This window comes from Callionymus lyra, chromosome 1, assembly GCF_982586985.1.
Source record: "Callionymus lyra chromosome 1, fCalLyr1.hap1.1, whole genome shotgun sequence".
NCBI classification, from domain to species: domain Eukaryota; kingdom Metazoa; phylum Chordata; class Actinopteri; order Syngnathiformes; family Callionymidae; genus Callionymus; species Callionymus lyra.
This window is the reverse complement of record NC_141818.1, coordinates 43830404-43858233: the sequence shown is the minus strand read 5'-3', so window position 1 is coordinate 43858233 and position 27830 is coordinate 43830404. Positions and strand designations below refer to the sequence as shown.

Below are 27830 nucleotides of genomic sequence, written 5' to 3'. Positions count from 1 at the left end.
AATAGCCCGAGGAATGAATGAGTCCTTGAGTCTATTTGTTTTGCACCTGGGAAGGAGCATTCGTGCATTCTCACTCTGACCGCTGCCCCCGCGACCCTATCTCTGATAAGAGGAAGGAAATGAATGGATAGAAACTTTTAAGATTTCAGTCTTGTTCTGTGTTACTCCCCACAGCACATATGTCTGATTTTAATGTATATTATATGTCTTCTAAATCAACACAAACAACAGGAAAAACCCTGGTGTTATCCCATATAAAGACACCACAGTAAAAACAAATACAAATTCAAATTAAACTAAAAGAGGGCAGACACAGTGCACCCAATGAGCTTGTGTTAAAAAAAATATAGTAATTAATTTTTACTTGAGAATTTGGTTTGTCTTAAGGCAAAAAAGAAAGAAAATTCTCCCGAAGAAATATTCAACCTTGGACCACGGTTAGCCATGTAGCATTCCTGAATCATCAACACGCTGGTCATATTACATAGCAAATTAAATTAAATTGGATGAATGATAACAACAAAATGTGTCACTATAATCACAAGGAGGTCGATTTATTGTCACGATCTGATTTCATGACGTGTTTAACGACGTTATTTTGACCTATTTATATTGTTTTGTTTGTTTTTTAGTTTTGCTAATAATAAACAACACAGATTAGCGGTAGCTGGACAAACAAGTGAAGAGGATTCTTCAAAACATTTTTCTCAAAGGTTTCCTATAAATACATTTATGACATTAAATGATTTCTGCACACATGAGACAGAGATAAGGTATGATACAGTGGTTCTTACGTGTGTATCATCATAAAATTATAGTATCATTTTTACAATTTCAAAAGAAAGAATAATGCAAACGTGCCACATCTAATCCAATGCTCACCAGATGCACTCACACTTGAAGCGTGTTAGAACAGGACGGTGCTGATGCAAAACTAATAAAAATATGCTGCTCAAGATTCCATTGCCTGCCTCTGCCTCTGCCTCTGCCTCACACACACACACACACGCACACACACACACACACACACACACACACGCACACACACACACACACACACACACACACACTAAAGCTTGCCCTTTTCACAAGAAGATAAATATAGCTTTGATATCCTCTCCAATCTTTGTTTAAAGCTTGTCATTATTTATTATTGATTAGACACTTCCTGAGATCTGTCCAGGAGGATCAGGGTTTTCAGCCAAAAGACGCCTCCAGAGAAAAGGCAGCATGCAAGCACACACATGTACAACACACTGCTGCAGCCTTTGTGCAACAAACGCCTCCATCAACAGTGACATTTCCATACCTTCTACTTACAAACTCAACACACAAATAAACAAGATGTTCACACTTAATAGACATGTCAGGGCTGAAGTGTGTGGAGTTCCTTTAGGTTTATGTTGTCTGTTATCATGGACTTACTTTAGGAAAAGCAACTTATAATGAGAAGTCAAAGGTCAACTGCACACCAGCTATTGTGAGATGAATCCCTTTATTTCAAGTGTTGAAATGCTCATTGAGGCCAGGTTTACTGTCTGAGAAACGCAGAAACTACTCAACTATTATGATACTGCTTCAGATAAGAGATCAATAAATGTTTCAATAAAAGTATTCATTAAGTTCTGCTTTTGAATGTTTTTGTTGATACATTAAATGTTGGCAGTTTGAAAGGAAAAATTCCTGGAATATTTCCAGCTTTTTATGCTCCTGGATGGTCTTAAACTTATGACTCGCAGCTAGACTTTTTGCAGTGTGTGTCTGAACTTGTGTATTTGGGAGAGAGAGAGAGAGAGAGAGAGGGAGAGAGGGAGAGAGGGAGAGAGAGAGAGAGAGGGGGAGTGAGAGAGAGAGAGAGAGAGATGTGTGTATTTTATTTATTTCTGCGATCACTATAAAACAAGTTTTCGTATTAATAATAATGACCACTGGGTGGCGCCGTATTTATTTAATGCCGTTCCATAAAGATAGATGTTGGCTACATCAGAATAAAAAACTTTTATTGCTAGTGTTGTTAACGCAACATCGATTTTGTATATGTGTGTGTGGTGTCAGTAAATAATACAAAAATCAAATAGGATAACACACAAAAAGCAAGTATCCATATTTTACCTATATATTTTTTACTATATGCCATTCTGCGGTCATTCTTGCAAAATGCGTCAAAATTAATTGTCCAACTTATCTTTTCTAAATGAATTCTAAAAAACTTAAAGACTCATTTTTCATAATATATTTCCCATCTTATTTTTGAACTGAGAGTGGTAGAGCCCACCAGTAAACCCAGCCAAGTGAGATAATCCCAGTCTTGTTGAGCCTCGGTATCTCATCCATGTGACTGCCGGTTCATCCTCTTATTTCAGGTCTGAGCTCAGTACAGCCAGAGCTGACCGTGTTCCTGTCAGTACAACAGCACCGACAGAGGAAACATGTCCAAGCCGGGTCAGAAAGTGGTGCTGATCACTGGCTGTTCCTCCGGGATCGGGCTCAGGATGGCTGTGATGCTGGCCAAGGATCCACAGCAGCAATACCATGGTGAGTTAAAGAAAGTTATCAGACCGGCAACGAAAAAAGTTTAATTTCGTCGGGAGTCTTGATATGATGGTAACATTTGTCAGTGATTGCTCTTTAAGTTGTTTTAACGATTTAGTTCATCACATTAATATATTTACATCAAATGAGGAAATATTTTGAGGATGCAGAAGCACTGATGTGGTCCTCCTGTCCTTCACTTAAAGAGGACACACATAATACAATGTCATAGGGACAATCAGTCTTCTTTCCATTACTGTCCTGTCCATCAAAGACTTACATACTTTAAACATGGTTTTATATCATTTAAATGATGAAGAATGTTATATTAAAATAATGCAATAATAATTTTATATTTAAATTAAAGTATATTTTGTCATAGAATGGGAGAAAAACACAAAGAGGAGTTGAAGTTGCCCACGTAACCGCTTTACTATGATAAAGACCCAGATCTATTGCTCAATCCAACTTAAGCTGTGGTCACTCACAGTGGACGGTGCTAATTCTGGAGCAGCTAATGCTGACATGTAAACAGCACAGTTCAGGTCCCTTTTAAGTCTTTCTAAAGTTGACTTTGCTCGACTATTCTTAGCCGTAACGTACATAACGATATACTCATGTTTGGGTATTGACTTGATACACTTTGACACATACATCATCTAACTTACAAGTTATTTTATTTGACTGAATGATGATTTTGTACTTTCATTAGCTAACATCCTAGTTTTCTATGTGATTACTTGACATTAACTTCATTATGACTCCATCCTTGTACTCTGTAACCTTGACTCTTCTTCCCCTCCATTCCTTCATTCCTTTAACAAAGAAATATACACAAAGACAGGATGAAACAGGTTCAACAAGGAACATAACTGGGCTGCAAGAACAACTGCAACAAACCACTTGACTAGGTTTTAGCAGCGCGATAAATCCACTTTTTGAATACACAATGAGACCTGTTATTATGACCTATCATTAAAAATGAATGGAAGACTTAACGACGGGTCTGCAAAAGAAAGATCCTGATCTGCTATCAAGTAATCAGAGTTGGGGTGCAGCAGGACTCACATTAATTATACACATGTTCTTTATATGATAGTCTGCAAGTGACTCTAACAATGACATGGCAGGGAAAGAAGACATTTAAAAAGGTCTCCAATGAATGTCTTAATCAAAAAAATATTCGTATTGTATTGGCTTCCTGTGACGACACATTAAAACAGAGCTGCTGTCTCTCTACAGTGCTTAGGCATGTTGCCTAATTACACATATAGTAACAGCAGCCTGGAGGCATAACGCATCACAAGGCCAAAAGTTGCAAGCATGGAAATAATGGAGGCCGACCACTTATACAAGTTGGTGCAAAGCTCTGATCCAATTTCCTAAAGAAGGTTTAAAAAGCTTTAAAAGAAGGTATTAGAACTTCCTAAAATTGAAATATGGGACTTGCACATGGCTCTAGCAGTATGTTTTTTCTACAAAATCACAGTCATTTTCAATTTGGAGACCTCCTGAGGGATCAATAAATCTATCTATCTATCTATTTATACTTTGAACATGTAGATTTATATGTACGATGACAAAGAGGAGCTACTTCATAAGCAACTAAATAAAACCATGAGCTCCACAATCTTCCGGTTTACTGCAAAAACCGACCTCATGGAAATCATGTTAGTAACAGTGTGTTTAATTTTTATTTGTTTGTCAACAGTCATTGCAACAATGCGGGATTTGAAACGCAAAGACAAACTGGTGGAAGCTGCCGGGGATACGTACGAGAAAACCTTGTCCTTGGCTGTGCTGGACGTTTGCAGCGACGAGTCGGTCAAACAGTGCATCAACGGCATCAAGGATCGTCACATCGACGTCCTCAGTGAGTGAATCTCACTCTGATATCACTTGAGAAACAAACATGCGTCTCTTTTTGTTGTGCCACCAATAGTCAACAATGCAGGAATCGGTCTGGTGGGTCCGCTAGAAAGCATCCCCATTGATGAAATGAAGAAAGTGTTTGAAACCAACTTCTTCGGAGTGATCCGGATGATCAAGGAGGTGATGCCTGATATGAAGAAGAGGAAAGGAGGACATATAATCGTTGTCAGTAGTGTCATGGGACTGCAAGGTGAGCTAGTGACATATCTCAATATAGACTTGTTAGTCCGACCACAATAGGGTTAATAATTTTTTTTTCTTCCTGCACTAGGAGTTGTGTTTAATGACGTATATGCAGCCTCCAAGTTCGCCATGGAAGGATTCTGTGAGTGTTTGGCGGTACAACTTCTCAAGTTCAATGTCACGTGAGTGTTCTAGTTGAAACCATCATTGTTGCACTCTTTCACTCTCAATGAACACTGATGGGCGAAACCCTGACATCATTCTAGAGATCATTATATTTAATTATTTTAACCACATGCCTTTTCCACTGTATGCATTCTGTGAGTCAAGTTGTGCCACATGACAGTAGAGTTTAATGAGAACATTATTTATACTTTGACCCCTTGAGGCTGTTATTGGTTTCGGTGGAAAACAAAACAAAGACCATGTAACTCAAGGCAGCACCATGAAGAGCATGGGTGTCATAACCACGGCCAAATATATTTGCTCTGCTGGCCAATGTCCAGAGTTTGACAGCAATGGTGCTGAATAAAATATAAGTAAATGATACCAATCGAAGTCCATTTCTTGAAGAAAAGCCTCGCTTAATTTCTCCAAAAATCCTACTGATCTTCTAGAATATATTAAAGTGTCCCGCGCCTCCTCCTGGGATATCTTATTGGACCTGCCCACAATACAGAGAGGCAACCATGAGAAGGTAGCTCCACCTCAACTGACAGATAATATATCAATGAATTAAATTAGTAATATCCCAAGATGTTGTGTTTCTTGTTAAATGCACCAATCAGTTGATCTTTCAAGATGTCCAAATATTCTCAACTGGCTTGTTTGTAAGTTGATATTTTTTTGTTTTTCCCATTTATTGAAGGTGTTTGGACAGACTAAGCTAAACTAAACTGTGTTCTTGCCTACACCGCTTTTTTTTCTCGTGACCCAGAATTTACAGAAGCAGGTGAAGAGCAGCATCAACCTGTGAGTCAAAGGTGTCGGGTCAAGTGGGTCTCCTTTATTTGAAACATCCTAACAATGTGATAAATCTCTGTCATACTTTAAAGTGGTGACTAGAAACAACTTGCTTTGCCCTCCAGAGCAGGTCAAATGTAGAAAGGTCCAACCACTAGTTACAGCAATAAATATCTTTCTCATGGATAGTATTTGTATTTTCTACTTTAGATTTTTTTGTTGTTGCTCCTAAGCTTTGGAACGATCTTTCTCTGTGTTTGATGATCTACTGACTCCTTCAAGAAACATCTTAAGACATTTTTATTTGTTCAGGCTTTTCCTTGATTTTCTGAGACTCCTGTGTTTGTCTTATGTGTCTTGATCTTTTAAGTATATATTTTATTGAGTATTGTTTTGATTGTTCAAGCGCTTTGTGACCCTGGTCTAGAAAAGCTTTATATAAATAAAAAGTACTTACTTACTTACGAGATGGATTATATCTTATGAAGTGATTCAAAGCTAGGATGTCTTTTGAATTAAAGGTGTGTGTTGAGTGTGATAAGTTCAATTTAACTGTGTTCATCACTATTCACATGCTTTCACTCATCAGACTCTCCTTAATTGAGCCGGGTCCAGTTCACACGGAATTTGAAGCGAAGATGATTCAGGATGTCAGACAGAAGGAGTACCCTGGAGCAGACCCTGACACAGTGCACTACTTCAAGAACGTCTACCTTCCTTCCTCGGTGGACATCTTTGAGACACTCGGACAAACACCAGACGACATAGCCAGGGTAGGTTCACCAACCAGAACTGTTTTGTATTTCTCCATTTCTTGACTTTTAATATGCTACCACCTACAGTGCACGAAGAAGGTGATTGAATCCAGCAGCCCACGTTTTCGGAACCTAACAAACCCTCTGTACACGCCCATCGTAGCATTGAAGTACGCTGATGAAACCGGAGGCCTGTCTGTCCACGCCTTCTACCACATGCTCTTCAACCTGGGACCACTAATGCACGTCAGCATGACTGCCATGAAGTATCTCACGTGTGGATGTCTGAGGAGCAGGACAGTCTCACCCAACTGAGAATGAAGACTAGATGGAATTAAATGTTCTGTTGTAATTTCATAGAGAATTCTTCTTTTACTCAAAATACATGTTCTGCGTACATATACCTTCTATTTATATTCTCTATATAGCGTTTGTTTAGAATTGATCAGAGTATGACTATATATATTTTTATTAATACAACATAAATATTAAAATAGGATTATTAAAAAGGGCAAATAGTGACAAAGGTTGAGAAGAAAATTCCTGTACATTAATAATGTCACTTTCATTTTCAACAACACAAATTACTTTTATTAGGATAGATTTCTCCAATACTATAAAGATAAAATTGTGGTGATTTGTGTAAGAAAAGTACAAAACTGATTATTCCACAGTAAAACAGTCAACATCTCTTTGACTGACACACTACCTCAGAATTCTTGCACACTTAGAAATATCTGCAAAATACAAGGGCATTAGGCGTCATGACAAATAATCTTAACTAACAGTGCACTATATATTTTTTCATGTGAAAATAAAAGTAGTAATATAAGAAAAGCAACTACTAATGTGTTTTTAAATGCATTGCAAATGTTAGAGATGAGACTTTTTAATGTTCTATATATTTATAAATCAATCGTATTGTCAAACGAAACACAGTGAAATAGATGTTACTGTATCTGTTTCTCTTGGTCAAATGTTTACGTTTCAATTGGTTTTTCTAACGCTGACCTGTACATTCTTTGAATTGAATTTATGAAATTATTTTAATAGATAGACTTAATATTAAGTTGATCTTTAAAACACTAGAAATGTAGGAAAATCAAAAAGTTACAATTATTTTTTCTTCAACCCATTTATTTATCTTTATCTATATTAAATATGATTGTTGACTTACTTCCCTTTATCCATAACAACGTCTTTTCACGTTTTATAAAACGTGTTGCTTGGCACAAAACAAAAATTCGGAATATTTAATTTGTTTTATGTCTTTTACACGGGGCCAGGCTAATAGTCTGTTTATAAAAATAATTGTATTCAGCACAGCTATATATAGAATATTTATAGAACGTCTTTATCAAATAATTAGGAATGTTAAAGGAATTATTTACCATTTGAAAACACTTGTAGTAAACGTATTACTACTACTTCGCATAAGATGACGTCAAGTTCGAAGATGAAAACAGAAGCGGTCAGAACAGACGTTTCTTCTGACGGACTCGTTGGGTAAGTAACACTCTAGCACAACCTAGTGGACGTTTGGAAGAACACGCATGATTATAGTTTTCATGACTTAAACTACCGTGTTGAATAAAACACCCCAAAACAAACAATTATAACGAAGTATCGTCCATTTCAGGCAGTATGAATTGGTGTGAAAATAATTTTGGTAAAAGAATAGAAAATTAACGCAAAAAAAAAAACACGAATGTTTGCTAATATGTTAAATGATGAAAAACAAAGTTTGTATAGTTTAAAATAGAGTAATATATACCTTTTGTTTTTATTCATTTATTTTACAAATGTTATCGAAACTGAGAACAAGGTTCTTGGAAATTAAAAACAACAAACAATTGTTTTTGTCTAATTCTTTTCGGGTGATCGAGTGCTCTACGCTCTACTAGCTGTGTCTTAGCGAGCCTAGCGGGAAAGTGGAAGTGAATCGATCGCAGAGCTGTCGATCTTCAAAACAAACTCCGACCGTAAGTCTTTAACTGCCAGAAAATACAAATAATTTCTACGAAATGAAACGAGATTAAGTCAATACAAATGGAATATATCGTAATATAACAAAGACTCATAGTCTACGTTAAGTTACATAAACTTAATATAATATAAGTCATTAAGGATTTGTACATCTCTATTTATTTTATTATGTTTTGGTTACATTTTTTGTGAAACGATTAACATTTTCGACACCATAGATGTTCTAACGGTTATAAATGCTATAATTACAACGTTTAGTAACAAGTGCTGCTGTTTGTATGTAGTTTTTCCATTTATTTACTGTGATTATGTGCCTTTAGTTCGGACTGGACGAGCGTGATGGAAAATGTATGCGATTTCCTGCATTACAAGGAGAAAATAAAATCTACGTTGCACTGTGAGGACAAAGAAAAGGTAAAGTGTGTCTGTAATGGCACCATTCTGGATCTATATTCGCACTAAATTCAACTTCTATTTTCAGCTAAAGAAAAAGTTGGCTCTTTTACAAAAAGAGTATCTGAGGACAGCACAGAGACTACAGGTAGGAACAATGTTCTCAAAGAAATATCATTTTATCGCATACTTTTTTCGTGCAGGTTTTTCCTTGATTTTCTGGAACTCCTGTGTTATTCTCTTGTTATCTTGACCTTTTAAGTATATATTTAAGTGAGTTTTATTTTGATTGTTTAAGCGCTTTGTGACCCTGGTCTGGAAAAGCGCTCTATAAATATAAATAACTTACTTACTTACATTTTGTACACGGTTCACAGCGAGCCGAGCGTTTGGTTGCAGCCCGCAAGCATGTGAGGAGCAAGTTAGCTGAGCAGACCCAGCAAGTCCACAAGGAACCAGATGTGTCTTGTCTGCCTCCAAATGTTTCCACATTGACCAAAGACACCAGCAATGATGCACGTGACCCCCAGAATGACAAAGGTATTCATCTTTCAGAATATGATGTTATGGTAAAATGACAGATTTACTTTTCTGCAGCACTTCCTGTCGAGTTAAATGTCAATTATGTTTCATCAGACCGATCTGCAACGGATGATTGCAGACCAATTATCAGATTCCAGCTTCCAATTGACGCCTCCTCTCCGTCCACGGCAGAAGTCGACCAAGACGCCGCCTGTAACTATAGATCCAGCCCCGCCCTCCGTCTCAGGTCGCGGCGAAGTCGGCTCCGCTTGGAAAAGAGGATTGCTGAGTCAAGTGGAAGTACGTGCAACAGCCAGGAATGTCCAAGGCTGACTCAAGAGGATGACACGGGTGATACGTTACATGGAGTGGAGATTATAAATGAAAGTGAGGACTTGATTTTGCATTCGCAATCTCTGCTGCTCCCACATTGGAACCAACAGGGGGAGATTGTAGATGTTAAGAAGAAAGATGAGCTAATTGATGAGACGGGGAGGAGCGAATTGGAAATCTCTGAAGCTCTAAAAGAAAATGATCGGCAGGAATTATCACATGCCGAAGAAAAGCTGGATGAGCAGAAGAAAAATGAAATCATTCAACAAACAAACATTGAACCAAAAAAAGGACAGATAATTATGGAAAGAGAAAAAGGGACAAGTCTAATGGACTCCTGTACTATGGTGGAAGGACTCATGTTCCCAGTGGAATACTATGTCCGAACCACGAGACGAATGTCGTTATCTAACAGCCAACCGGACATGCAGGCCGTCTTGCTCTCACAGCTGAGTGTGGGCCGACCTCGTAGAGCCCGCGGAGCAAGAGGAGATTGTTCTAGGATCCAAAAGGCAAACAAAAAAACACAGACGGAATCCTGTCTGGATATGAGTGACCCTGTTGCTGAGACATTCATGGACCTCGGCGGTAAAACTCAAGACTCTGGTGATAGATTCTCATCCAGTACAGTTTGCAAATCAAAAAGGGGGAGACGAAAGAGGGGGAGAGGTGGAAGGAAGCCTTCATCTTCGAGATACTCTCCGCATGGATACCCTTCTACACAAGACCTCAATCCATCGTCCAATCACACTTCAAGCAACCAGTCCTCCTCATCTCACTACGACCCTGCGACACTTAGCCCAGTCATCATTCCACAAGATGATGTTTCATTTCAAGGATCTCCGTTCATAGTCATTGATTCCAAGCAGAGGTCAACAGAAAACGTCTATCCATTGTTTTTGAAGACCATCAGCCAGACCTCCACACCGTTGAAATCAAGTAAGATCTTTAATTTTCTTTGTCAGCAAAATCATTTTAAAACAGAATTTTTCACTGTAATCTTTCAGAACAGATGTTTTTTTGATATGGTGTTCTGTAGTTAAATCTGTTATTGGCTTTGGAGACTCACTCACCTGACGAATTAGAAATTGCTGTGAGGCTTCACAGTACCTGCTGTTTGACTTGATAATTGTTTTATTGATTTAATTGTATGCTGTGTGTTATGAAGTCATGAGCATGAAGTTAATATCAGGCAGACCGTTCTAGTACTGTATTAGACAGACATTTCTGACGTTATTATGTGATCTTAAGGAAGACGTAATGAATCACAGTATATGTGGGACTTCAGAATACATGAATATCATAGTTCTTGCTATTTTTACCTGCTTTGACAGATGAGAACCTTCAGCCGATCCTTCTTTCAAATACACTGTCCACCCAATCATCTCGGTTCCCACTACCCTCTTTCCTGCCCCACACGCTCATCAACAACATGGAGAAGTTTGACCTTCAGCAGGATTTCTATCTCCCTGACGATCAGTTTGCGTCGCTTAAGCTTCAAAAGCTGAAGCAAGTGTCACTGGGATTGAATGCAGAAGACTTCACATCAATGTCTTTAACTGCTTCCCGCCGCTCTCCTGTTCATCTCCCTGATTCAATATCACCTCTTCCTCTGTCAAATCCCCTCACAACCAGCATAAATGTTGACCTTCCTGATGACAAGAGACACGTTTGTTTGAGAGTCCAAGATGAAACCACACCTGCAGACTCCCAGAAAGACTTGCTGGAACCTTCCCGGAGCCCAGAAGAAGAAGCCAATAAATCGCCCTCTTCAGCTAATGGTCGACTCCAAAATGTCCAGATGCAGCTGCTAATGAGCCCCTCACTGACGCACCCAGCTGAGCCCTCTGCGCCAAATTCCAGTCTGATTCTTCCCACTATTGGATTCACTCCTCTCTGTGACATGCCCACTGCCCCCCTCACCTCCTCGCCTGCTCCCCCCTTCCTCACCCTGCCTTCCCCTCACAGCCCCTCCACCCTGGCCCTCTCACCCCCGGTGCTCCTTCCTTCTTTTTCACCTTCCGTCCAGATTTTAACACCAACTCGGATCACAGTTGAGCCACAGAGATACGAACCATATACCTCATGTAGCACCTGGGACACCCTCACACACAAGACTCTCACACTGAAGGTACTTCTGTATTTTTCTTACATTTTCTTTTTCAGTTATGACCTTTTTTCATATTTCTTCTCAGACAGGAACGCCTCTGGTGGATGTTTGTTGTCCAGACGTCGCTGACGGCCGGATCCATGTTGCAGCAGCAGGAAAGTGGGCGGTGTTTTTGTGGAGTTTGACCTCGCACACTGAATGGACTCCAACTCATACGTGGAACTTTAATGAGGTCAGTTTGTAATGCATGGTTGCTTCCAGGACCCACATTGAAGTCCATTCCCTGATTGTTTTCAGCCTGTGATCAACGTGTTCCCCGTCCCTGGCTCTAAAGGACTGATGTGTGTGACTCTGGGAGAGCTGGAGATCAGAGAAGTCCGGTAAAAATGGACCACATATCTAACTCGGATGATATTTGTGTCATCTTGACTTAGAATAATTGTTCTGGAAACAATTATTGAACTCGACCGAAAAGCAATGCTGAACTTGGTGCTTGTGTTTAAATAATCACTGTCTCCACTATGGACATAGGTATGAGTGTGTGTGTTTGTGTGAGTGGTTGTGTGTCTTTGTGTGCCCTGCAACAGACTGATATCCCATCCAGGCTGTCCCCTGCCTTTCGCCCGAAGGAACTGGGATGGGCTCCAGCCCCCCGCCACGCCCATGAGGGAATAAGTGGCAAAAGAAAAAAGAATGAATGAATGAATGTCTCACTCGCACAATTTAACTTCTAATTAATACTGGCAGAACAGAACAGGAAAAAAATCAATAACAATGAAAATAATTTCATACCAAAATTGATCTTTGAATGAAATCCAACAAAAATCCAACAAACCTCAGACAAAGTTTGCAAAGTGTTGCCTTCTTTAAGCTCAGTGTAAGCATTAGCACTGTCTTAAAGTTACCTGTTTTACATCAATATCATTTTAACCCTTAACAATAAGGTAAGGTAAGGTAAAACTTTATTGATCCCTCAGGAGAGGAAATTGTACCCTGATATACCTGAAATACCCTGATCCTAACATTCTCAACCAATATTCGTGTCCAGGATGTTGTCCTGCCTCCAACTCGCAGACGTCCTTCTGCACGTCGGGCCTGTGGACACTGCGGTGGCTGTCCCAGAGTCCAGAGTCGTCATATCTTCTCCAAGTAGCTTCGGTTCCGAGCTGCAGGTCTTCACGCTGTCTGACGATGCTCACAGGTACCGTAGAGCAACAGTACTTCTCACCAACAACTTTCTCAAAGTGTGATGTATTTCAGGTCGCAGAAGTCTGAGACTCTCGTGTCTGCTGGTGCGTGTGTCCGAGTTCTCGCTGCGGTGGACGGACTTCCTGATGCTCTGATTGGTTCTGATGAAGCAGGGCAGCTCTTTATCTGGTGGGAGCACATTTTAAAAGAGTGTAAAAGCATTTCACTTCCATTATACCAAATGATTATTTGCTATTCGCTGATATTTTACAGGAATTTGACGACTGGACAACTACTAAGAAGGCTCCTACTTGGAGATGGAGTAGTTCATGGAGCTTGTCTTAGAGGATACTCTGCAAATGTAAACCTCCCATGAATGAATCTCAGGATACTGATGCCATAATGATGAACTTGTTATACAAACTCCAAGATGATTTCCATCTCACCAGGGCCTTCTGTTGGTGCTCCTGCAACACCACTACCTCAGCTCAGTCGAGATGGATGAAGAGAAGAAGGTTCTGTTCACTTTGCTTGCCATCAATCCTCTCAGTGGAAAGTCTGCCCTGGTTTCCTCCCTCTACCCCCCTAAAAGCTGGTTCGGCAGGTGAGGCTCTGAATTATAGTAATGTCACAATGAGTTGACTTTGAATGTCTGTCCAGGTTGTGCGAGGCAGACGTCAGCCAGGCCAGAGTAGTCGCTCTCAGTCAGAGCGGTTGCGTTTGCGTCTGGGAGTTCCAGAACACTACCGCCCGTGCCGTGTCCTGTCCCGGGCCAGACAGCGGCTGGTCGTTGGCTCGCTGGGGCGGAGACATGCTGATCACGGCTCAGCCCTCTGGAGACGTCACTCTTCACTGCTCCTCGTGAGAGTCTCCTTTTATCAGCTTCACTGTTTAACAGTTGTTTGAGTGAGAAGTTTTATCCTTGCTGCTGTTTCTACTCTCCTTAGGCAATGTTATATTTTAAAAAAGTGTTTTACTGTTAATAAATCTGTTTCATCGACAAGATGTGGTATATGTTGCTGTGGTTGATTAGTGAAAATAAAGATAAAACACTTTTTAGATCTAAAATAGAGTTTTACTTGGTTGACTCCATGTAACACATTCAATGAAAACAAAATTTACAAATAAATATTTACAGGGATACTTCATCCTACATGTTTTTTAGTTCATACTATGAACGGCCAATTACTTATTAAGTGATTTGATTTAGAAGATAACGTCGACTGACTCAGAATCATGTTTATTGCATGTAAAGTAAAAGCAAAACTTGGTCTTGTAAAAAAGGGAAAGAATCACGTGAGGAAAAAACATAAAAATACATATTCAGACAGTCTAGGGCTGGGTATCGTTTAAAAAAAAAAAAAAAAACTGTTACTGATACAAATAGCTTTACTTTGATACCTGTTCCTGAATTAAATTTACAAAATGACAAAAAGGCCAACAAATATAACAAAAAGATAATGACATTACACATCGGACAAATCTTGAGGTTCATTTTTGAGCTTTGATAAATTTCCACTCCAAACAACATCATTTTGTAATGCAAAATAATACATGTTAACAATTAACAAATCAATCTAATGGCCACTGTCTTTGTCACATAATAGGTTGTTGGTTTGTTTTTCAAGGAAATCAACGGATTACTTAGTTTTGTGGACTGAAACCTCGCACTGAAAGACAAAGCTTGTTTCAATATCTCGAACTACAGAAGCATTTCGGTCAGGTCCGAAGTCCGATAGCTAGCACTAAGACAGTCACATCCTGATCATTGAATGATATGATACAACATCAATAAGAAACATTATGGAGCAGGATGGAAGAAGTCCTAACGTATGCATCAGTCTGTAGGTAGGATCTGGGAACCATGTTCTGGAAGGCTGAGTCCAAACCTATTGTTATTAAACCTGGTTTCTTATTGAGAGCACAGTTGTTTGACCGAAAGCTGGTTTGGTTGTGTACTAGCATTCAGAAGAGTCAGTGGGCTGAATTGAGTAGTGATGGGTGGTTGTGTGTGTCGAGCTCATACAGCAACCCCCTTGTCTGTAGCGCTTTAAGAAAGTCACGTGACCGATACCGGAACTGTCTCGAACTGACGTTGATGCACGAAACTGTGTGTAACATCTGTCAACAGGATGTTTCTGCTAAAAGGATCGCATTTGTGTTTCAAAACAAGAATTATAGAGTTTCCTCCCAATAAACTACAGTGTTGCTGTGTTGAAGCCCTTCATGACGCCTCCTCGACCCACCACTAGAATTGAGTTCAGAGCTCGGGAGGCATGTTCCCATAGCATAGAGATACAATTACAAGGATTCCGTTCTTCATTCTACTTTGAAAAATAACCCATTGCCTTCCCCAACTCAACTGTCAGTGGCTGAGGTATTAGTACAGTTAATCAACCAGTTAACCAATCAGTTAAATGCCTACCTGGACAGTTGGTCTTGAATCTCGTACATTGTTGAAAAGTAGACTTTTCAATTCAGCCACCACAAAAAGTTAAAAAAAAAAAAAAAATCTGAGAGGTGAACTGTCCGAAACAAGTTTCACTGAGAGGATTCTGCATTATAAGATTTGGATGTGAAAAGCACAAGAAAAGATTGACGTGTGGCTACAGAGCAGTTTGAGACAGTGTTGTAACGAAACAAACATGTCGCCTAAATGTGCTCGATTGAATTGCCTCAATGTTACCAACTGTTCAAAGGATTTCATTTCCAGGTCCAAATCAATAATGGCAGATTCAGGTAGACAATAGCACAAACCAAAGATTTTGCAACTATAGATGAAGTTAATTTTATAATTGCTAGCAACTTGTTTTTTCAATGCCAATTACAACAGAGCAATTACTTCTCTTTTAATAGGTTCATGTCCTATTAATAACAAAACAAAAGTTTGAGGCGAACGACAACCAAAGAAAGCCCATAAGAGTTTAATCAAGACTTTATTTAAACTGGTTGAGAATTTAACCAATACATATTCAGCATAATGTTCAAGTTTGTACATCTGAAGAGTGGAAAGTTTATAAAAGTTTAAAAGGGGCATGAAAATGATCACTACACATAAAATTCAGAAGACAGACGTAAACATTTAGATTCAGGAAAGAACAAGTATTCAAACACAGCTTGCTTTTTTTCCAACCACAATGAAGTCACTGGAAAACTTCAGAATACCATGGACTCTAGAGTGCGATGTGAGCAGAGGGGCCACTCAGCTGGAGGGGCCAGTGTGCTTGCACTGCAGCAGCTTTTCCACCATTAGCTTCGCGTAGCGTATGCGACTGTTGAGCTCTTTGCTGCAGCCGAACTCCTCCAACATTGACATCTTGTAGGTGTGGAATTCTCTCTTTTCGTCGATGTAGGTGACGGCGGACAATAGCGGGCAGAGGATCAGCTTCGTGTGGTCCTGTTGAGGAGCACGGGTGTGAGATGGGACGTTTGGCACAAAACGCATTAAGATGGGTGGGGCTTTCTCACCTGGAAAAAGTTGATCTGTACTGTGCCGTTTGTCAGGTGCAGCACAATGGCGCTCTTGGTCCTGAACCAGAAGTAGAGGTACGGCAGCCGCGCCAGCTGGTCACCGTCGCGCTGTGCCATGTTGGCACCGGCTTTCAGCAGGTGCTCGCTCATGTAGTTCCTGAAATACTTCAGAAGAGTGATCTGTGCAGAGAAGGAGGAGACACAAGTTTCCATTAAAAACCCAACAGGTTAATCATTTTGGAAATAAATGGGGCACAGTTAGTCATTTAGCTGTGAATATATCTAGCATTGCAATACAAGAGATTTAATAAAGTGTACTTTTCAGCTCTTTAGAACGGTTTGTAGAGCATCTTTTGATTCATCTGGACTTTTAAAACAAAAAATCTTATCAAGGAATCGATAACACCGGCATGTACTTGCCTTCTTGTTCAACGAGGGGGGGTACGAAGCAACACTGAGGTAAGACTCCGCTGACGTTTTGTCGATGTACTGCAGGCTGTCTCCGTCAGCGTACATGATGAGTCGTGTGTAGTCATTGAAGAGCACGCCGACACTATTGTCGCACAGCTGGTAGCCTGGAGGACAATCATTTTAGTACACTTTTGAACAAGAGGGTCACGTCATCCTCTTACCTAATCCGTACTTATCGGAGTAGTCGACCCACTTGCTGATCCAGAAGATAGGAACGCTAGCAGGATCCTCAGCTTCCTCTGAAAGAGGAGAAGAAAGTTGGATGCTTGAACACAAAATGGCACCATAGGCCACTTGACAATTCTTTAGGATTAGATTCACTTTAATAAACCCTCTTGAGAGCTCCTTCAGGAAATTAGATTTCTAGTACACAGCAGGCAAGGTACAGAAAGTGTCATAAAAGCAAGAATAAAGCGCAAATAAAAAGCTCAACGAGAAGAACAAAGATCGTAAAAGGATACAAAGATTAATAGAATACATCATCCCTTCTCTGCTCCTGCCCCCAAACTCAGAGCTATACAGACTAATAGCACGAGGAATAAATGAGTCCTTGAGTCGATTAGTGTTGCATCATGGGAAGAGCATCAATGCACTCCATCATCTGCTTCTCTGATGAGTATTCAGAGGATGACGGTCATCATCCGTGATGGCTATAGTTTGTATATCGTCTTTTAAAAGACAATGGAACCCCCACCTTGTCGGATTATGGCCTTTTCTGCGGGTTTGGCTGTGATCAGAACGTTGAGCTGCTGCAGGAGGTCTTTCAGGTGACACACTGGTTCGGCATCCCTTCATGGAAAAAAGTGAAAAATACACAAGACTATAGTAAATGAAGAGGTCAAGAAACAGGCAACATATTTAAGTGTCCATTTGGCACAAAACCTCCAGACTCTTCTGGGGAACTTGAAGTTGTTACAAGGTTAGGGAGGCATACACACAACACTTGTCTGAGCCAGTTTAACTAGTTTCTTTGAAGGACTAATGAATCTCGAGTCTACAAAGAAATTTATGGCTCATCATGCTTCCATTTCAAAACACGAGTTAGAGCTCAGAATTATTAAAGATAAGACTGTTATAAAAATGTTTTAAAGGGCATCTCCTTACTTTTGTGCAGGTTCATCTTTGGAGTCCATCTTCTCAGTTTCTGCAAAGGATAAAAATCCAAAAATCAACATCCGGAAAAGTTTGTTTTTTCCCCCTCATCTTGTTGTCCAAATACACACCCTTGTTGTTGATGGCAGTCAGCGGGCGTCTCTGGCCGAGCTCGGCTGCCATTGACGGGGCGATGGAGAAGCGAGGCGGCACAGTGAGACACGTGGTGGGGAGACGAGTGGGGATATAGCCAGAAGTGAAGAACTCGTCCGTCAGTAGTTGAGAGATTGTCGGCCGCTGGGTCGGTTCGGCGTGCAGCATGCGCTTGATCAGATTGGACGCGGTGGCGTTGATGTGCTGAAATGTAAAGACACGAGTTACCAAGAGGAGCATTGCTTTGCTGACATGACCTAGTTCTGGTCAAAGTTTGACCCCTGACCCAATAAAAGCTGCATTATTTAAATAAAAGTGATACTGTGAAATAGAAATGTTTTGAGCAACAATTAAAGTAAAGAATGTTATTGTTATAGTTCCTCGTTTTTGAGAGTTAATCATCACATAAAGTGTCAAACATAGGTTTTAGCAGCCGTAATAAAATGTTAACGCCTTTGCTGTCATTTATTAAATATAATTCGAGAAGCTCTTACTTGTGGACTACAATGTCAACCACTGTAATATAGAGAAAGTACAAAGGATAGTATTTAAAAGTTCTTATCTCAACCTACCCAGGGCACAGAGTAGCTGTTTTTCTTGATGCGGTTGTAAGTTTCCTTCAGGCAGTTTGTTTCGAAGGGTGGCTTGCCGACCAAAAGTGTGTACCTAGAGAACGAGAAAAGAAGCTTGAGCACTTAGGTGGAACCCCTTGAGTTAGTTGAACTTACAGGATGCAGCCAAGCGACCAGACGTCCACCTCGTAGCTGTGACCCTTTTTGCACAGAACCTCGGGTGCGATGTAGTTGGGGGTTCCGCACAAAGTCTTCTTTCGCTCGCCGTCGTACTCTACTTTCGTCGCCAAACCAAAATCCCCTGCAGAGAGGATATGATGTAATGTAAAACCACAGGACTAGTATACATAAACGATATGTCATTTAAGAATATTGCTTGATGGTCATCGGTGTGTTAGAGATAAGAACACATTCACGGCCATGTCGGGAACTCACCAATCTTGATATCCATTTCATCGTTCAGGAACACATTGCCTAGTTTCAGATCCCTGTGGATGACCTGGTTGTTGTGGACATACTGGACCCCCTTGAGCAGCTGCAGCATGTAGTAGCGAGCCTCTGGTTCTGTCACAGCCTTGCGCCTCTTGTGCAGTTCCAGAAGAGACTGAACAAAGAAAAACAGAGGATTAACAGTGTTTTGACTACCATATGAGAATAATGTCACTTTAATAGAAAGGTTGTTTTAGAGGTAAAATGCTCTAGTTTAGATTAAGGACTCACAAAACATCTACAGGAGATTCCTGGTGACCAAAATGTATCTTGTTCAGGAGAAATATATTTAACATGAGATTTAACTATTGCTATGTAAAGGCTTTGTTTTAATTCAGAAGGAACTTCACTGAAGTTCATTCAGGTTTTTATCCCACTATAAAGAGCACCAACGGAAGAGGCCCTCACACCAACCGTCGACCATGAGGAATGTGCTCGCGTCCTCGGGTCCAAACTCACCCTTCTCCTGCAGATCTCCAGGACCACAAACACGAAGTCGTCGTCCTCGAAGAACCCGTGGAAGCCCACGATGTTGGGATGATCGAAGCTCTTGTGAATGGCCAGTTCGGATGTCATTTTCTCCCGCTGGTGCTGCTTCAGGATCAGCGACTTTGGCACGATCTTTCCGGCAAAAACCTGCTTCGTTTCTATGTCGGTGATCTCGTAGCATTTCGCAAAGCCACCTTTGCCGAGGAACTTCCCCCTGGCGTATCTCTTCTTGGTCCTGGGGTCGTACAGGAGCTCAGGGATCTCCTTCAACGGGGCCGACTTTGGGTCGACGTGACCGGTCTCTGGCTTCGCCGTTCCAGCGCTCATTTCAACGACTAACAACACGACAGTCGACTAGAAAATAATGTAAAAAGTTAAATAACGAATCGAGGGTGGATTTCTCACGTCTTGTCTCGATCTGCTAAAGTGCGAAAAGAGCCGTTTAAAATATAGTAAAGCGGAACTAAACGTGGAAAAAAACGAATCGTTATTATCAACTCTATAGCAGGTGTGCCTCAAATTGCCGAAATATTTAAAATGTAACCTGAAAAAGGGACGTTAAAAGGTCGTCAGATGCTCCTCGCTGCAGTATGTCGAGGCTTCCTTTTGACAACAGAGTCAACTAGTAGTTTAAATGCTGCGACAACCCAAATGGTCGCCTCTGATTGGTCCGCTCGATTTGAAATTCTGCCGTGCATCATGGGAAAGTTAGTTCGCAAACGGTCCAATGGGTGCTCGGCTTTGGAACACTCCGGAGATGATTGGCTCAGGCGGCGTGGTGGGTGGAGCTTAGGAGGAAAAAAATGCGGATGGGAAATGTAGTTGACGTTCGTCAAGCGGAAACTAACAGCTGTTTTTATTAGTCACACTTTTATAGTTTTAGTTTTATTTGTTGAGAGATACAAACACGTGTTTAATACTCGTGTCACATATTTCGATTCGAATATTTTAGAAGTAGCGCAATTTAAATAAGATTAAAAATGTTATACAATATTGTCACGTTCGTTGCATTAACTGTTCTTTGTTTTTTTGTTTATATTCTATTTATTAGTTAATTATTTAAGTTTGTTGATTATTAATTTAATTTTGTTGGTTATTTATTTTCTTGAATGTCTTAATTAATGTCTCTTTAAGTCTTTAATTGTTTTAAGTGTTTAATGTCTGTTGTTGAGTATTAATGTGTTGCATGGTGGGTCAGAGAGGTCCACAATTTAATTTATGCTGTATGTCTTAATACATGCATATTTGACAATAAAAGAACTTGACTTGACTTATAGTGTATCAGTGCTGTTGCGGTGATGTTTGAGTGTTTTCGTTTTAGAAATAGAAGAAATAGAAAATGTTTATTCATCCCCAGAGGGGAAACACTATTTTTTCCGGTTGTAATCAGTTCGTGGCTCATATTTGCAAAATTGTAATTCAATGAAAACATCTGTTGTGCTCAGAGATTATTCCTTTCATGGAATTCATTTCAGAATTTGAATACAATCTTTAAGGATTATAAAGCAAACCAATATTGGATTGGAAACAATCTGGTACATATATGTGAATAGCTGATAGGAAAGTGTGCCATCTGCAGAGTCATCTTCCTGCGTCACCATGGCAACATCCAGTTCACAGGACTATTATTAAAACAGGGATTTTGAAGATGAACTTGGAGGGCGGAACACATTTGTACACTTCCTCTGTGAACAAAGTGGAGCAGCTTTTCCTTCCTCCAGTCTCACTTTCCTCCCTTTTGTTCTCCTTTGGCTCAGTGAATCCTCAAGGGTGCCGTCAGATGTCCGTTCTTTGGTCCACATCCCCCTTGGAAAGAATAGGAGTAATGGATTTTGTAAAGATATGATAGAAATGATCTGTAATAATGAGCATGTTACTGAGATATTGCATTTTCAAACCTCAGTGATAAGTGTGTACAACTATAAAAATTAAGATTTTTTTAGTAAGTAAAGATAACATCTGAAGGAAGCAGGTCATTTATCTTTATGTCAATTTAATTCAAAATATTGTACTGTTTTTTAAAGTAAAAAAAAATAATCGTATTCCCATTAAGAGATGCATTTTATTGGTGAAAGAACAACATGGTAAAAAGGCAGGAATGGATAGCAAGGCCACAACAATCGCAACACACACTCACATCGGGTCTGAACAGCAGCATCTGAATATAAGGCAGAACTTCAATGTAACAAACATGTGCTTTTTAATTTTCAAATGATCATCAGACATTTTTTTCACAGTTGTGCATCTTAATTATTGTGCAAGCTAATTACGGTTCGCATAAAAACAAGGTAGTTCAGAGTCCTTCGCTTTTTTTTCCAGTTTCAAATGAGAAGCTTGATGATACTAAAATATATATGACAATGACTTGTGCTTAAGTGACAAACACTTTTAAGATTATTTGACCTAAAATGAGAATAAAGAAGCCCTATTTACAGCTAGGGTGTTTCCATCCCATCTTTCTTTTTTTTTTTAACATTTGAAGCAAAGCTACAGCAGGACTTAAACTAGGTATGAATTTAAGCATTCCACATTTGTTTACACCACAATCGCAAAACGACTATTAATACTTGCTTGATAATATCAGTTGAACAGCGGTAAAAATCCAGTAAAAAGGCAGGATATGATGATTGAGGGGGAAAAAACCCTTTCCAAAACACTTCCCTTGCTTCGTTGTGGCTTCTTCAACACACCTCAATCCAGGCTGACTCACAACGCACCGACACATACAGCCGTTGTATTAGATAGCAGCACTCAGTATTCCCAGAGGGTGGCGCTATCCAGGGAGTCGGCGCTTGCCTTCAGTCCACCAGCGTGGTCACCCTTCAGGTACTTGCCCCCCTGGGCTCGGATCGCCATTTTGTTGAGGTCACAAAACTCGAAGAGGAACTGGACGGGCGTAGCACTGCTGCAGGAGACGGATGAGTCGTCACCGACACTCCAGTAGTTCCCCTGAGAGTCTGAGCACAACGGAGATTCTGATTTAACCTCAGGCAAGGTTATATTGTGGGCAATAATACGCTGCGTGTGACCAGTTTTTTTTATAATGTTGTGTTTTTCAAAACATACAGAGGTCGATTGGGAACTTGGGAAATTGTCTGTAAGAATGAGTGTGTGTGTGTGTGAAGGGTTGTGTCTCTTTGTGTGTCCTGCAACAAACTGGCATCCTGTTCAGGGTGTCTCTCGCCTTTTGGCCTGAAGTAGCTGGGATACACTCTAGCCCCCCCAGCAACCCCCATAAGGGAATAAGTGAATGAATTAAGTCTCTTTCACTGTTAATTAGTCTTAATATTCAAATACTATCTTTCAAGTCATGCTTTTTATTTGGGGGTTTCATTTTTCCCAATGTGATTAATATTGATTTTAAATATTTTTTAGTCATTTATTTAGGTTAATCACCAACTTCCTGTCGTTGATGGAGCCAACATGTCATCCCCAGGAGACAGATTCCATATCGCCTCTCTACATGAATGTTTAAGTGCAGAGGAAGCAATGCTCTGGGAGGGAAGCATCAGTAAGAGGCGAGGGACGAATCATGAGCTCCAGGGAGCTCTGTGTCAAACTAACTGTGGGGGTCAATGTGAGTTTAGGCTGTATGTGGAATCCATTCTACAGAGATAAGTCAAGGTTCACTTCAGGTCACACAGTCGTGGGTCCTTGATGATGGTGCGGGTAAATGTTTAAGGCTCCCAGTGCGCTGACAAATCTGTGTTTGTGGCAGAATGAGTTTGTGTTTGCGAGATATGTTAAATGTGTGTTTCAAGATTGTGTGACGCATGTGTTTCTGTCTGTTGTCAATGGTTTATCATTGTCAGATAGAAAAAGTCTTCAGAAATGTCAAGAACACCTCAATATGGTTCCAACATGACACTGTGCCCTCATCAGAGATCAAGAAAATATTTCAACTCTGTTCACTGGACTCAATCGATCACTGATAAAGGCCCGTAGTAACGGCAGTTCCTGCTCACTCACCTTTCAAGGAATAAGCCCCATTGTTAAACTCCAGATGGAAAACATCGTAAGACGCTTTGTTGGAATCCAGAGTGGCCAGTCCCGGCTTGCGAGCTCCGATGAATCCGTGTTCGCCTCGGAGAACGATGAGCGGCCGGTTGATCAGCTTCATCAGGAACAGCTCGGCGTCGCCTGAACACGAGACTTGTATCATGAAAACATCTTCACGCCAAAACATGACTCGTTGAACTGACCTTGGTTTTCAATGGCGGCAGCGAGTTGTCCATTTTTCTTGGCCATCACATACTTGCCGTTAGCTGCTCGGATACACACACGACCCTCGCGCCACTCCAGTTCAAAGTGTGAGTTGGAAGACCTTTGATTGACACATGTGTAACTTAACTTGAGAGATATATATATATATATATATATATATATATATAAGTAAGTAATTTATATTTATAGAGCACTTTTCCAGACCAGGGTCACAAAGCGCTTTAACAATCAAAATAATACACAATAAAATATATACTTTAAAAGATCAAGATAACTCTGAGAATAACACAGGAGTTCCAGAAAATCAAGAAAAAGCCTGAACGAATAAGAAAGTCTTAAGATGTTTCTTAAAAGAGTCAGTAGATCCATCAAGTGCAAAGAGAGAGAGGAAGATCGTTCCAAAGCTTAGGAGCAACAGTCTGGAAGGATTTCTCTTCTCTGGTCCTGAACCGTTTGGAAGGAACCATAAGAATATTCTGATCCACAGACCTCAGAGCCCGAGCTGGGGTGTAAGTCTGGATCAGATCACTGATGGAAGGTCTGACCATGAATAGATCTGAAAGTAAGAACCAGAATTTTAAAGGTGATCCTGAAAGAAACTGGCAGCCAGTGAAGAATTTTAAGGATCAGAGAAATGTGAGTTCTTCTACTAGAGCGGCTCAGATCTCTCGCTGCAGAGTTCTAAATCAACTGCAGGCGAGACAGATCCTTCTTGTGTAGACATGAAATAAACTGTTACAATAGTCCAGACGAGAAGAAACAAACACATGGATTACAAGCTCCAGATCATGTTGTGACAACATTTTCCTAAATTTAGAGATATTTACTCAGTTGAAACAGTTTCTGGTCAGTTTTCTGCAGTGTTGAACAAGAGACATGTCTTTATCAAATACAACACCCAGGTTTCTCAGGCTCAGTTTGACAGACTGACCTAAGTCACCCAAGTACTGACCCAACCCTGGAACCTTATCATCAGGAGCAATCACCAGAGTTTCAGTTTTATATATATATACTATACTTAACTTTATCAATACACTGTTTCCATTGTCACTGTAACTTTAATTTTTGGATATATCTATATTCCAATCTTGTTGTATTAGATAGGCGTGTTGTTTTACTTGGTAGAGGCAGTGCACTGTAGTCCCCCGGTCGCGGTCAGGTTCCAGTATTTTCCAGATGCGGTTCTGAACGCACATTTCCTATCCTCTCGGCTCAGTTCCAACTGGAATACTTCCTGGTCTCCTTCCTCGTCTTGATTGGCTGACAAATCCATGCCTGGAAAAATAGGTCGGTCAGCTGTCAGTAGTTGCTCCCAAAAGAACAAGAAGGCTGAATAAGAGGTTTATGATGAGATGGTTTTTTTTGAGAGTCAAAAACCAGATGACAGCATAATTTTTTTTTTTTGTCTTAGACCTCATAAAGTCTTCCATAACTCCCTCCCTCCCTAGATGAGAGAAGTAGGTACACGTCTTATGTTTTCTGACCAGCATTGTTTACCATAAAGCAAATTGAATTCCCATGATTACAACTTTACGTTTGACAAACCTTGTCAGCGATGTTCTATGATATGATGCTTCATTGCTATTTAAAAAAAAAACCTTTTGGTTAAGATATTCTGTTGTCACCAGTTACAGAACGTTAGGACAAATCAAATCACTTTCCGTAAAAAATACGAGTATCTTCCTGCTGGTGAGGTCAAGACAGTATTAGGTAGTGATTGACCCTTTTTTGCCTCATCCAATCCTGCCCACTCCGAAAAAATGCTTGGACACCCATGATCCAATACAACGGAAGGCAGTATTTGGGGCAACAACTAGAACCCCCCCCCCCTAAAAAACCCCACAAAGGAGTAAACTAAGACATCATTGCTTTAAAACTTTCATCCTTAAAGTTATTTTCATGAAAGATGACTCTCTGTGGAGGGAAAACACTATTGTTCTACCAGGACGACCAACCCTAATAAAACCCACTCTGAATCGTGTAACACAAATCATTTCACCTTCATGCTCATATTGAATCAGGGCATTCCAATGGTTTTGTAACGCTTTTTCTAGTTGGCTCTGGGAAATAAAGATTGATGAGTGTCAGAGCCAGTGAGTCACAGGGGTAGAGTTACTGCAGAAAAAAAATGTGGAGCCGCTGCTGCAGAGGCCATCAGGGGGAGAAGGAGGAGGGTAATGAAAAACACATGATAGGGAGGATTCACATCAGAGGGCCACACATTCACAGAGGGATTTTTTCTGCTCCTCACCTTGCCTGGTGGACACGTTCCTTTCATTCCCCGCAGTCAAGACGACTTGGGCATGACTCCGCTCCAGGCCGAAGAGCTCATCCTTCCCTAATCGGGTCACCTTCCCGGACTTCATTGTTCCCGTGGGCCCTGACGGGGCCAGATATCTCCCGGTGCAGTCACGAAACGCCACTTTCCCAGAGCGGAACTCCAGCACGTACCCGGTGTCCTTGTCCGCCTTGGGTGAGAGCTGGCCGTCGTTGCGCAGGAAGCGGTTATCAGAGGCCTCCAGGTGGTACCGCTGGTCCCGGTACACCAGGGTCACCAGGGAGTCCACGCCCCAGGGGACGTCGCGGTCCGTGGACACCTCTCCGTGCGCGCTCAGGTGGGCGAAGCGCTTGCGCGCGATGGAGTAGAGGTTGACCTGCGGGTGCACGGCCAGGTGCACGCTCCATCTCTCGGCAGGTGTGGCGGTCTGCGCGAAGCACGTGATGCGGTCCTCGCTGCCGGTGAAGAAGCGTCCGTAGGGCTCGGACTGCAGGGACCACCGCCCGTCCTCGTGCGCCGTGACCGCGAAGCGACAGTCTCGGCCGCGCGTCTCGCTGTCCGCGGTCACGTTGCCGTCTTTGTCCGCGGCGAGGTAGCGGCCCAGGTGCGACTGGAGGAACACGACGCTGCCGTCCTCCACGGTCTGCTCCAGGGTCCAGGTCTGCTTCTTCTTCAGGCTGCTGGCGGACGCGTTGATCTTGAAGCCGAACGCCTCCGCGGTCAGGTACTTGCCCGCGCCGTTGACCAGTCCCAGGGGGATCCGCAGCAGGTCTTCGCACGGAGAGCTCATGATGGCTTCCAGACGGAGAGGAGAAAATGTGTGTCTTTTGCTCAGGGAGAAAGTGGATGTGGGTGTGTGTGCGAGGGCGGGTGAGGCAGAGAGAGAGAGAGAGGGAGAGAGAGGGAGAGAGAGAGAGAGAGAGAGAGAGTGAGAGAGTGAGAGAGACGCTGTTTAGGATGAGGATGCTGTTCCCTTAGTGGTGGCTCTATTTGTGCACCTTCATGAATTAATATTAATTATATAATATATATATATATGTCTGTCTGTCTGTCTGTCTGTCTGTCTGTCTGTCTGTCTGTCTGTCTGTCTGTCTGTCTGTCTGTCTGTCTGTCTGTCTGTCTATCCATCCATCCATCCATCCATCCATCCATCCATCCATCCATCCATCCATCCATCCATCCATCTATCTATCTATCTATCTATCTATCTATCTATCTATCTATCTATCTATCTATCTATCTATCTATCTATCTACATAAATAAATTGTTTGTGTAATTGATGTCTGTGTGTGGGGCTCTATTTGTGCACCTTCATTACACTCCTTGAATGAATAATCTATAAGAATATTAATTTTATATATAAAAAGAGAGAGAGGGATATGGAGAGAGAGAGAGAGAGAGTGAGAGGGGAGAGAGAGAAAGAGAGGGGTGAAGTTATTCTCTAATTCTTGATACAGTTTACATGTAAAAAAAATAATTAATTGAGATGTGAACAATGACAACAAAGAGTGTTTTTTGTGCATCTGATTGAGTCCAATGATCGCACATTTATTTTGAGTAAACTTCCCAAAACATCTGGAAGCTATTGATAAATATTAATATTTACATACTTGTTTTTATTTTTGATAATTGATATGTAAATAATAAAAACAAAAATTGTATCTTAAGCATCTGAGTTAAAAAAAAAAAACAC

The 27830-nt window shown here is 40.9% G+C and overlaps 4 protein-coding genes across 4 annotated transcripts; 2 read left to right on the top strand and 2 right to left on the bottom strand.

Moving 5' to 3' along the window:
* Nucleotides 1–2418: 2418 nt before the first annotated feature.
* On the top strand, nt 2419–6682 carry LOC148089672 (retinol dehydrogenase 8-like). Its single transcript, XM_087809184.1, has 6 exons — nt 2419–2535; nt 4244–4405; nt 4475–4654; nt 4736–4829; nt 6200–6383; nt 6453–6682. Exons 1-6 carry the CDS (start codon nt 2430–2432, stop codon nt 6678–6680), a joined length of 954 nt encoding a protein of 317 aa, XP_087665310.1. The 5' UTR covers nt 2419–2429; the 3' UTR covers nt 6681–6682.
* A 1638-nt stretch (nt 6683–8320) lies between these two features.
* palb2 (partner and localizer of BRCA2) lies at nt 8321–13816 on the top strand. Its single transcript, XM_087809417.1, has 13 exons — nt 8321–8347; nt 8672–8765; nt 8833–8892; nt 9122–9284; nt 9381–10538; nt 10934–11730; nt 11795–11941; nt 12007–12089; nt 12758–12910; nt 12970–13086; nt 13171–13258; nt 13347–13501; nt 13558–13816. Exons 2-13 carry the CDS (start codon nt 8691–8693, stop codon nt 13760–13762), a joined length of 3201 nt encoding a protein of 1066 aa, XP_087665543.1. The 5' UTR covers nt 8321–8347; nt 8672–8690; the 3' UTR covers nt 13763–13816.
* A 1998-nt stretch (nt 13817–15814) lies between these two features.
* plk1 (polo-like kinase 1 (Drosophila)) lies at nt 15815–20291 on the bottom strand. Its single transcript, XM_087809429.1, has 11 exons — nt 19605–20291; nt 19092–19260; nt 18813–18957; nt 18657–18750; nt 18063–18288; nt 17944–17983; nt 17534–17628; nt 17001–17078; nt 16789–16943; nt 16366–16548; nt 15815–16294 (listed from the first exon to the last, which is right to left on the bottom strand). The coding sequence occupies exons 1-11, from the start codon at nt 19959–19961 to the stop codon at nt 16100–16102; spliced, it is 1737 nt and encodes a 578-aa protein (XP_087665555.1). The 5' UTR covers nt 19962–20291; the 3' UTR covers nt 15815–16099.
* Nucleotides 20292–21676: 1385 nt separating this feature from the next.
* LOC148089669 (fascin-like) lies at nt 21677–26981 on the bottom strand. The gene is made up of 5 exons (XM_087809159.1): nt 26110–26981; nt 24977–25133; nt 23837–23958; nt 23604–23774; nt 21677–22591 (listed from the first exon to the last, which is right to left on the bottom strand). Exons 1-5 carry the CDS (start codon nt 26924–26926, stop codon nt 22386–22388), a joined length of 1473 nt encoding a protein of 490 aa, XP_087665285.1. The 5' UTR covers nt 26927–26981; the 3' UTR covers nt 21677–22385.
* Nucleotides 26982–27830: the final 849 nt, after the last annotated feature.

Coding starts and splice junctions, on each gene's coding strand:
- plk1 (XM_087809429.1), bottom strand. CDS start 19,961: ATGAGCGCTGGAACGGCGAAGCCAGAGACCGGTCACGTCGACCCAAAG. Junction 19,261..19,604: donor TGGAGATCTGCAGGAGAAGG/GTGAGTTTGGAC, acceptor TTCTTTGTTCAG/TCTCTTCTGGAACTGCACAA. Junction 16,944..17,000: donor CTCCGATAAGTACGGATTAG/GTAAGAGGATGA, acceptor ATTGTCCTCCAG/GCTACCAGCTGTGCGACAAT.
- LOC148089672 (XM_087809184.1), top strand. CDS start 2,430: ATGTCCAAGCCGGGTCAGAAAGTGGTGCTGATCACTGGCTGTTCCTCC. Junction 4,830..6,199: donor CTTCTCAAGTTCAATGTCAC/GTGAGTGTTCTA, acceptor TTCACTCATCAG/ACTCTCCTTAATTGAGCCGG. Junction 6,384..6,452: donor CACCAGACGACATAGCCAGG/GTAGGTTCACCA, acceptor TACCACCTACAG/TGCACGAAGAAGGTGATTGA.
- LOC148089669 (XM_087809159.1), bottom strand. CDS start 26,926: ATGAGCTCTCCGTGCGAAGACCTGCTGCGGATCCCCCTGGGACTGGTC. Junction 23,959..24,976: donor CAGTGCACTGCCTCTACCAA/GTAAAACAACAC, acceptor TGTCAATCAAAG/GTCTTCCAACTCACACTTTG. Junction 22,592..23,603: donor TGGGGCTTATTCCTTGAAAG/GTGAGTGAGCAG, acceptor CGTTGTGCTCAG/ACTCTCAGGGGAACTACTGG.
- palb2 (XM_087809417.1), top strand. CDS start 8,691: ATGGAAAATGTATGCGATTTCCTGCATTACAAGGAGAAAATAAAATCT. Junction 11,731..11,794: donor ACAAGACTCTCACACTGAAG/GTACTTCTGTAT, acceptor ATTTCTTCTCAG/ACAGGAACGCCTCTGGTGGA. Junction 13,259..13,346: donor TTAGAGGATACTCTGCAAAT/GTAAACCTCCCA, acceptor CCATCTCACCAG/GGCCTTCTGTTGGTGCTCCT.